The sequence below is a fragment of the Nanorana parkeri genome, unplaced genomic scaffold (genome assembly GCF_000935625.1).
Source record: "Nanorana parkeri isolate BGI_ZX_2015 unplaced genomic scaffold, ASM93562v1 scaffold87, whole genome shotgun sequence".
In the NCBI taxonomy this organism is placed as follows: domain Eukaryota; kingdom Metazoa; phylum Chordata; class Amphibia; order Anura; family Dicroglossidae; genus Nanorana; species Nanorana parkeri.
In genome coordinates, this window is record NW_017306355.1 from 1,123,401 (window position 1) to 1,134,097 (window position 10,697).

Here is a 10,697-nt window from a genome sequence, read left to right on the forward strand (position 1 = left end):
GGTCCAGTTCTGGTCACCAGTACTAAGAAAAGATGTCCTTGAGTTGGAAAAAGTCCAGCGAAGGGCAACCAAACTAATTAGGGGTATGGAGGACCAGAGCTACGAGACGAGGCTACTAAATTTAAACATGTTCACATTAGAGGTGAGGAGATTAAGGGGGGATATGATTTCCATGTACAAAATGTTTAATGGTGGTAGCAACATTAGCGATAAACTGTTTAAAATTAACTCCGTTACAAAAACTAGAGGCCATCACCTAAAATTGGTGGAAAAAAAATTCCAGCACAAGGGGCGAAGGGGGTTCTTCACAGTAAGATCAGTTAGGGTCTGGAACTCACTGCCACAGGCCGTGATTTCAGCAAAGAATGTGGAATTGTTCAAGAAACTTTTGGACGATTTCTTAAGGGACCGTAATATACAGGGGTACAGGTAATATACAGGGGTACAGGTACTCCTAGAATTAGATCCTAATAGGTTGGACTTGATGGACTAATGTCTTTATTCAACCTCAAATACTATGTAACTATGTATGTAACTATTACTTAGTGTCAGCTGCTGCTCTATAAAAGGTATAAAAGTGCAGACGTTTTAACCCTATTATAACCCAACAGTTAATGAATACCTGTGTTCCTCGATGGCTGAGAAAGAAATAAAAGCTAACGCGGCCACTACATCCAAGAACAGGAAACCTGCAGTATGTTACATTTTTGCGCTTAGGATTAGCTACTTTTTAACTGTAACCATTTGTATAGATATGCATCTGTCAATGTTACTTGGACACAGATACCTGCTGTTGCGTGGACTTACTTTGATGTGTTGTCTGGCTCTGTGCAAAAGGCTAAGTGTTGTGTGTCGCGATGTGTCCACACTCAGAGGAACTTGCTGCTTCAGTTGTTCCAGGCATCTCCGCAGCTGTGCTCTCCTGCAATCAGAGGATGTATCTTAAGCATACTATAGCTAAACGCTGCAATATTCAGTATTCAAGGTGCACACACTTTTCTCATTTTAAAAAAAAAGTAGCAATATTTATATTTCCGTAATAAAATCACACTGTAGTTATTGGGAAATCACAACACTCTGTATAAAAACACTCTTTTGTGGTTCTAAATGTCACAGAGAGATTCACACAAAATCAATCATCAAAACACAATAAAAAACAGAATTTCTTTGCAATATCCTCTCTTCCTCTGCAAGCATTTAAGGTAGCTCCGAATTGCCCACTAAGACAAATATGTACCTTCAGCCCCGATCCTCACTGAGCAGCCCCATTTAGAGCTGCACAGCCTGTCTCCCAAAAAACAGCTGCTTTGTAATGCACATGTGTGCCGCAGTCCTACTTCTCCCCAACCGTATTATGAAAACCGTATTATGGCAGCCTCCAGCAGTCACTTGGAGTACAGCTTTTCCAAAGTGGGATGCACTCAGGGCAAATTTGTTAAAGGACAAATGTTCAGATGTCCTTTAAGGCAACATTAAAGCAGCCACCATAATCAGTTTATAGATGGGAATTAAAAGTAAACATGGCAGAATAATAAATATGGAAGCTGCCATTGCTGGCTTGGTTTGTAAAGGCACAGGCTTCATAGCGGTCATCCTCATCCTGAATGACCTGGCACAAGCATGCTACCAGTGGTGCTCTGTTCCAAGTCATTTACTCATTAGATAGTAAAGCCAAGAATATGATGGCAGCCCTGAAGCCTCCACATATAAAAACTAATTTTCTTCAAAAGGTTCACTTTAAAACTAGGAGAAAAGGATCCTGGAGTAAGCACCCCAGTTGGACCTATAGAAACAGGCCTACAAAGACCTTTGGTAACTTGGTTCTGGAGTATAAAGAAGCTTAGTATTCTTATTCAGTCACTCACCTGTGCTTCTCTAGCTCATTGTGGACAGACCTGCAAAGAAAAAAAAAAAAAATACATCAGTTAATGGTTACATACACCTACAAGTACTGCCATAACACAGGCCAACCCCTGGACTTTGGGACTTCAAACTTACAAACCTTTCAATGATCAGTAAATGCAGTAAGACAGAGGGCCGAAATCCCTAATTGGTTAAACAAAAGCTATAATAAATCTCAAGATAAACTTTTTACCAGGGGTCTTTCCAGCTTTGTTGGTAAAGTTACACAGCTATTACCAGGACATCAATGATGTACTGTAAGGAACAAAAACAATGCAGAAAGTTCAAGCTGAAATTAAAGATGCAAGCTTTCCATTTACCATGGATAAGGCCTAATAACATGTCATACATTTTAGAAACCCTATACCAAATATGGAGGAAAATGTGTACTTTATAGCCATATTTTACACGTATTTCCAGGTTTCTAAGCATGTACACAGAGAGGGTTTGAAATCCTTGTTACAGTTTGTGGTTGTCCTTCCATCTCTCAGATACGGTATACAAATGTTGCTCCTCTACTCTATGCAGACATAATTCAATAATTCCTTCATCACTGTTCCTTATTCAATAAACAGTGCAGGTCACTGAGAACCAGGCTTTGGTTGTTCCTAGCTCACGGTTTTTAGCACCAAAAATAAGTTAGAACAAAAGTGTTAAAGTGACATTAAAAGGCAAGTGATGCCTCGTGATCCGAACAGCTTTTAGCTTCCACTCGTTTTCTAAAGTCCCTCCAGCACTGGTGCTGGTCTCTGATCCGCCGCAGACTCCTCTTTCTTCCTGTCCCACGGAGTCTGTCAGACGTGAGCGCTCCCTGCTGCGTCCATCCAACTTCAGCGTTGCTCTCCTACTCTTCCAACGATCTAGACTGCACATGCGCCCGCCCATTCGTCCTTCACAGCATTTAGGAGCTGGGACTTCTGCTTTTTTTTAATGATGGGGCATATATCTCTTGCCTACTAGCAGTAGATATATGCCAGAAAAACTTGACTTTAATACTACTTTAACCTAAGTCCCCCAAGAACCCTATCCTTCACCCAAAACCTCAAACACCTAACCTCTAATATTAACCCTAAGCCGTGCTTTGGCACTAACCCTTCAAACCTAAAGTATAACTAAACCTTATTTTTCCCTTTCATGCTATAAACTGTCCAAAGCCAACTTGCCGTAGTTTATTTCAAATTTTTTATTTTCTTTTTTTTGTAATTCTCTAATACTTACATTTTTGGATTCTATCCGTGTAGATGAATGTCCCTCTCTGATGCCTTGTGCTTCCAGTGGACTCCAGACTGTAAATTCTGGTGTGCTGATATCAGCCTGGAGTCCACAATGAGGGTGCATCCTAAGAAACCTAGGAATCATCCCAAGATGAAAACACTGCTCCCACATACGGAGCTCCTTAGAGAGTGTTGTAATTCTAGGAGTGCAAAGTAGCAGGATCACTAGGTAAAAAAGATGAGCACTGAAGAAACAAAGCAACAAACATTGATGCCACTGACACCAGCAGAGGGTAGGCAACTTCATTTTCAATTTTAGTTATCTTTAAGTAAATATATTTTACTATTTTTATTTTACTATTGCTTAGGTTCATGGTAATAGATTTTTTGTAATAGATTTTCTGTAATTATTTCATCCACTTTTTTTCTCTACTTTTCATTAAAACGACGTTTAAAAATTGTTACGCTGAATATCTGAGTGCTCAAACTAGAAAGTAAAGACATTTTGCCTCTGTAAATAAGCTACCATAGTGTAAACTCTTACTTTCCTTACCCCTGTCTGGGTGAGGCAGCGAGTGATACAGACTTTGTTAAAGGTCAGAATTGCAAGAGCAGATGTGAACAGCACATGTTTCCTTTAAAACACATGGTGGCAATCACTGTATGTGGGTAAAGGGTTAACTGTTCAGTTAACCTGCCATCTCAGGCTGCTGGCCCTTAGATTGTTGCCCCACCAGCTTGAAAAGATCTGCACAGGATGAGGCCAAGAGCAAAATGGTCACAACCTGCACTTAACTTATTCAGAGTGAGACCAATCTCTGCTGAAAACACACTCTCCTGCACCCAGAACCACTGAGATGTCTGAGGCTAGACCACTACAGAATGTATACTGATCGCTATGTGTACTGCAATTGATTCTTGAACACTTTTAGCTGCTCTCCCACTGCATGCTTACATTTACAATCGTGATTTTTAAAGTTCTCGGATCTAAAACAAATTCCTGCTTTTTAATTAGTTCATAGTTCTTCTCTAAATCTATCCTCTAATCTGTTTGTGAGAACTACTTCATTAGCTATTAATGTCCCAAATCTAATCATTGTATATGTGGGTATAAACATGGAGCAACTGGCACTTGTTTGTAACACTAAATCAGTACACAAGCACCCACAGGGGTATCTGATTTTCTGTGCTAAAATGAACAAGGACTGCATCCTAATATATTCCTGACTCAGGCCAGAGACAAAAACATAGGAGTACAAGGGACTGTTTGGCTTCATCACCCTCTGCCCGATTAAACAAGACCCACAACATGGTGGTTTTAAACAGCAGGCTCACCTAACACTGTCTGGATTGCTGTTTGTTCTCTGTCGTTTTCTTCTCCCAGGGGTGGCAGTGTTGCAAGGCAATATGGAGGCATATCCATGTTCAGCTTCTGCAAGAAAGGAAAGGCGTTCAGTCATTTCGTTCAGTTCAGTCATTTCGTATAACGTAGACTAAATCTATATGTCGAATTTTCAGGTGTGTGATAAGTGTCTGAAAGTAAAGTCTTTATGTTGCACATAGCAACCAGACTACAACGGTTTAATACTGCATGCTGGAAAATTATAAAAAAAAAAAAGAAGACCAGTGGTTTGGCCAAACTGGTTTCCTATAGGGATGCACGTATACAATTTTTTCCAGACCTTTCCTCAATTACTCGCCGATACAATTAGCGATACTTTTGTTTTTTTTAGTGTCATGTGACAATTTTTCTTAAATAATACAGACTAATAATTTTAGGACAGTGGTGAAGTGTCAGGGCCCAGTCACAGCTGCAACCAATGCGACCATGGTAGTGCTACCAATGTCTCCAAGCCATGGGGGGACTACAAATCTTAGCAATACATTATTCAACAATGCAGAATACCATCAGCTAAAGAAGATTACAAATCCCAGCAATAAGTTATACATCAACACAGCGTAATATGAAGCTACATACTCTGTGCTGCTCTAGGGTGCCAGCCTGTCTCCAGTGGAAGATCCCAGGTGGCTGTGTGGGGTCTATGGTGGGCTGTTCGGACTCTCAGGTGGCTATGCAGGCTCTATGTTGGGCTACGTGGCTCTCAGGTGGCTGTGCAAAGTTAATGTTAGGCTGTGTGGTCTCACCCCGTCTCCCGTTCAGTCACGGCAGGTGCGGGCAGTGTGGAGGAGGAGGAGATTTTGGCAGGCGCCGCTGTTCACAGGAAGGCTGCTGGGACCCAGCTGGGGACCTCGGCAGCCTTCCTGTGTGTACAGCAGCGCTTCTTAACCTTTCTTCAGCCACGGCACACTTTAAAAGTATGCAAAATCTCAAGGCACCCCAATCTATGTAAAAAAAAAAGTTTCCTCCAAAATCTATACCAGATCTTTATCTTAGATAGGGGTGTGGTATGAATTTTAAGGGGGGCCTTATGCAAAATAAATAAATATGAAGCCCCCCTTTGACAGCAGTAGCCCCCAGAGGTCCTAGAAGCATTTCCATGGTGATGGTTGTGGGCTCATCTGTACTATGGCAATGCATGACACTGTGAAAATTTGAAGGCACCCCTGACAAAGCCAGAAAGCACCCTTGTTGAGAAAGGCAAGTGTAGAGTACTATGCATTATTCACTTTTTGCCTGATGAAGGAACCTTGTGCAGTTTCCTCTGATATGCTGCAAGAACGTCAATAAAGATGAAGTTCTAAAGCAAGAGGTGTGCTGACGACATATTTTCCTTATCCGATGCTGATAACTGTAGACAGCAGAGTGACAGAGATGAGCTCACCAGTGTGTTGCCTTTCATTTCACTGCCCAGGCCCAAGCCTGGGGGAGGGACCAGACCTGCAAGTGTTACATAACTACAACAAACAAAAATTTTTTTTTTTAAATATCAGGATTTCTGCCCTGCCAGAGCTGTACAAGCCTCAGAACTGGATAGGTAGAAATACAAATCCTCTGACAGGTAACAAAGCTCCCATATATGCATTCCATCTGTGTGTTTAGCAAGGAGTTGAGCTTTAAAAGGAGAACTATGGGGTCAGTGTTTTCCCCCATAGTTCTCCTTAGGGTAATGGGAGGACACAAACTTGCGTCCTCCCGTTACCCTAAGCTCAGTATACCGCAAGCTACAGCTCGCGGTATACTGAGACGCCACAGCCGGAGCGGATTCCGACGTAGATGACGGGATCCCCCCAGCTGCGTGAGTGACAGCTGGCTCTGCCTATCTAGAGGCAGAGCCAGCTGTACCCGCCCCCTCCCCCGTCCGTTCCGCCAGTCAGCGCTGGCAGATCAGAGCGGGGAGAGGGGAATCCAGCCCTCCCCCTGTCACGGCAGAGAGCCGTGACAGGATCGAGAGGTGAGCGAACGCCGGTATGTGTTCGCTCACCTCCCGATCTACTGAGCCGACCTGTGACAGTCTCACTGTCACAGGTCGGCTAGAACTATGAGGTGAGTGAAAAGCACTCACCTCATAGTTCTCCTTTAATGGATAGTATTTGCAGATGTTTATAAAGTACTTTTGAAGGCTCTAGACAACAACATTTGAACACTATATGCAATCAGATGGAGCAGCATTCACTTGCATTGCACAGTGTTTTCTTTTATAAACAAGGTACAGGGAATACAATTTAGAATAAAGTATTGTAAACATCTCAAAAATACATGCCAGTTCCCTGCCCTTATGGCGCTTACAATCTAAGGTCCCTATCACACATGCATATACGAGGGACAATTTACCTACCAGTGTGAGAGGAAACCTACCTGGAGGAGACCCACACAAGCACAGGAAGAACATGTAAACTCCTTGCACATAGTGTCCTAACCAGGATTTGGGCAAGCGACCCCCAGTGCTCCAAGGCAGAAGCGCTAACCACTACACCACTGTGCCACCCACCCTGAGGTTTTAGCCACAGCAATGTGGTTTCTGCACAGTTAAGAAAAGTAAACAGTTTATTGGTTAGAAAAAGCAATGTAACAGTTTTCCAGAATGCGTCATTTGGTATCGTTGAAACAAATGGAGGAACACAGCAGTAGAAGACAGTCAGGAGTTGTAGAAATAAGGCACAGTAGCAGTTAGAAGCTCTGCAGAAGAGAATGTAATGACTGGATGAGTGGGAGGGTGGATACAGAACACACAAAGAAAGCTGACGAAGGAGTGCGTCCCAGAAGTCAGAGGGAGGAGTGACAGGACGGTCTCCAAACAGACATAAACAAGGATATGTTTTGCAGAGGAGCACAGTGTTAGACTATGCAGGGGAACGGCCTTTTGGGTATAAAAGATCAGACTCTAGTGGGCCTCAAGTGCTTAATAAAAATATCAGGCTATACATGGGTTAAGACCAGAGCACCGACACCAGAAGTGCTCATTACGCTTGCAGAGATTCTCATACATGTCGTGAAGGCAGGAAACAGCAGGATTGTTTTGTTTTTTATGCACCATAAAAAAAAGGGCTGCTGATCAGATCCACACATATGACAACCTGCTCTCCAATAACAAGAACTTCTGACAGGCATTTGTTATGGTTTTGGTGCTTCTACTGATACTAATAGCAAAACATGGATCAAACTAGCTGCACTGCTTGTGCATATTAGGCTACATGGCCTGTACTATCCATTGCAACCAATCAGGTTCTTGTTTTTAGGATTGCAGTTCTTGAAAGGGAGTGTCTGATTGGATAAACAAGCAATGGTCGAATTGGCTGTACTGCTTGTCCATATTAGGCCTGTGCTAGTCATTACAACCAATCAGGTTCTTGTTTTTATGATAAGAATGCTTAGAAAGGAGTACCTGATTGGTTGCTACGGCCAAAGCAGCTACACACTTGAGACCCATTACTTGATCCAATACGGAATGGGGGTAAATGAACCGTGCAGCTTACCCCGCTCTCTTCTCTCCACGTACTCGGCTGCCTGGAGCAGGACCTGAAGGTTGCTGGGCAGCTGCTCCATGCTGGGCCCTGGATGTCTGTGTCAGTGAAGGGTTGTGTCCTCTCCAAGGGGGGGGGGGTCAGAGCTGTCACTTGGGAGTCCGTGGGGCCGCCCGCTGTCTGTCAGCCCGCAGTGGAACTATTATTTCCCTACACAATACATGTAACTGACACCGAGCAGCCGCGCAGCCCCGCCCCGGACACGCCCACTGCTCACACCCCCACTCCGGCCGTTGCCGAGCCGCTACGTGTAAAACCGTACAGCCCGCTGCTCTCATCCCCCGACCCGCCCGGACTCAGTCCCGTCTGTTCGCCGGTGTCTGTCGGTGAGGCACAGCTGAGCCCTCTGTTTCCATGGAGCTTCCTGAAACGGGCGGAGACTACGGGGGCGGCCCCTGATTCGGCACTGGACACTTAAGGGCGTGGCCAGACGTCACTCCAGATGGCAACAGAATTAGGCGGGAATGAAGAATTCTTTCAAATTTCAAAACATCCATTTCAGGGAGAATAGTGACACAGAACTGCAGATCTGTTTAGCTGCTTGTACTAAGAACAGATTCCATGTGATAAACACATTATACAGGATACACACTAAGTGCTGGAAGCAGTACTAGGGTTGCCACCTTTTCTTCAAGCAAAACCCGAACACTCTAGCAACGCGTGGATATTTTTTTTGGGAGAATGAGCCACGGCTTATTCATATGTGTATATAGTGCCATCCATTCATATGTAAATATCACAGTTGGGACTATTTTCAGTAGGGGGCCAGTAGTCCCTATCGTAATTTTGGTTGCCCCTGTCTGCCTGGCATCTTGTGTCCGGGTTTCTGCTGGCATGAAACCTGGACAAAGCATTCAAAACCCGGACTGTCCGGGTGAATCCTGGACAGGTGGCAACCCTAGGCAGTACACTCTTGTGGGAATTCATTAAAAAGTGTATGAGACAAATTCTAACTCAACTGGTTCAGTTGTCCACAGCAACCAATCGGCTTCTAGCTTCCATTTTTTCCACACAGTTTACAAAATGAAAACTTAAAGGTTGACTGACACTCCAACTGAGACAAAATTTGCCTCAGACACGCTTTATTCATTCCTCCCTATGCCGATTGAGTTTCTGTATGGATGCTAGAATTTGTTTGTACTTGTTTTGATAACAAGTATCCACTAATTTAGATATACTTCAGTGTTGAAAAAATACCTTAAGGCAAAATATCTCTTTCCTTTTGCAAAGAGTAGGAAATGGTAAAGCCCCTTTTACATGTTTTTTATTTTCCATCTGTCTCCACTTCCTGAAAGTGAGGGAAAATCCCCTCACAGGGCAAGTGTTACCATTGGAAGACTTCTCCTCTTCCTTTTCTGGTGACCATCATTTCTGATTTTCCCTCACTTTCTGTCCTGGTAACAAAGATCAATAGGACACGTAGGCTGATTTATAAATCTTCTACCCAGCGTATGTAGCTGTGAGGATGCCGTTCTCATGACACTCGCGCCACTAGATAGAGCCAAGGAGCATAGGAATTTCCAATATGCCTCTGTGCCATTCACCCAGCTATAGTGTGGGCGGAAAATTTATAAATCAGTCCTATAGAGCAGCGTTTTCCAACGTTTATTCAGTAACACCAGTCTAGAGTGTAATGGATTTTAACCCTTCCTGCCCAGGCTATTTTTTACTATTCAGCGCTGAGGTACTTTGACTGACATTTATTCTGTCATGCAATGCTGTACTGAAATGAATTTTAAAACATTTTTGTGGACAGATAGGAGCTTTCTTTTAGTGGTATTTAAAATTGTGCGCACAAGCAAATTCACAAAAAACTACCACACCCAAAATTGACCATAGGCGACGCTTTAAAAGCTTTTCCCGCTCACCAGTTTAGTGTTATCAGTGATTGATGGCCCTAGAATTATTGCTCTCATTCCAACATTCGCTGTGATAAGCAACAATTTTTGTATGTGTGACAATTTTTTTTTTTGCCACTCATTTTTTTCCCCTTAACTTTATTGTTATAATTTAGGGGGCTAAGAATTCCCCTATGCGATAGCAAAGGGGATGTGAAAGGTCCTCTTTATGGAGACATCAGGGGTCTCCAAGACCCCACCTGTCACCTAGGGACCCCCAAAGAAGCTGATGAACCAGAGATTTGCTTCATCAGCTTCTCTCCAGCTTCTGAAGCTGGAGAGTGACAGCAGAATACGGAAATGATGTAATATACATCACTTGCGCATTCTGACACCAGAGAGGGGATTGTGTGCTGATCTCCCTCTGTTTTCCCTGTCACAGAGCCGCTGTGCTGGTCCCGGGCCACACCGGGGACAGCGGAGCTAGGGTCCGGAGGGGGCCTCATACAAGCTATCCAGCGGCTCTATAGAGTGGGCAGGCCTAACAGGCCGTCTTTAGACACCCAGTTACATCCAAGAAGCTCCCGGACGGCTAACTACAACGGTCTGGAGGCAGTTAAAAGGGGGCCCCGTGCAATTACAAAAAAAGAGTACCCCACTTTCACATCAAAGTACCCCTTCACATCCTTTTATATTGGAGGCCCCCTCTCACAATAGGAGCCCCCCTTAACATCAGAACCCCCACTTCACATCAGGGAGATTTCGAGGCACCCTAGTTGAGAACGGTTGCTATAAGGTGATTCTCCCCAGTGAGGACACA

At 43.8% G+C, this 10,697-nt stretch overlaps 1 protein-coding gene across 2 annotated transcripts in view; it reads right to left on the reverse strand.

Moving 5' to 3' along the window:
- MXD3 (MAX dimerization protein 3) overlaps window positions 1–10,282 on the reverse strand; it is an 18,088-nt gene extending 7,806 nt beyond the window's left edge. Inside the window, exons 1-5 of one of the 2 annotated variants that reach the window (XM_018552391.1) lie at window positions 10,273–10,282; window positions 7,992–8,100; window positions 4,452–4,548; window positions 1,866–1,895; window positions 808–922 (exon numbers count right to left, since the gene is read on the reverse strand). In XM_018552391.1, the coding sequence (XP_018407893.1) occupies window positions 808–922; window positions 1,866–1,895; window positions 4,452–4,548; window positions 7,992–8,061 (312 nt within the window). In that variant the 5' untranslated portion in view covers window positions 8,062–8,100; window positions 10,273–10,282. Of the gene's footprint in view, window positions 1–807; window positions 923–1,865; window positions 1,896–4,451; window positions 4,549–7,991; window positions 8,420–10,272 lie in introns of those variants that run through there. The other variant, XM_018552390.1, reaches the window with a different exon arrangement.
- Between the last annotated feature and the right edge of the window lie 415 nt (window positions 10,283–10,697).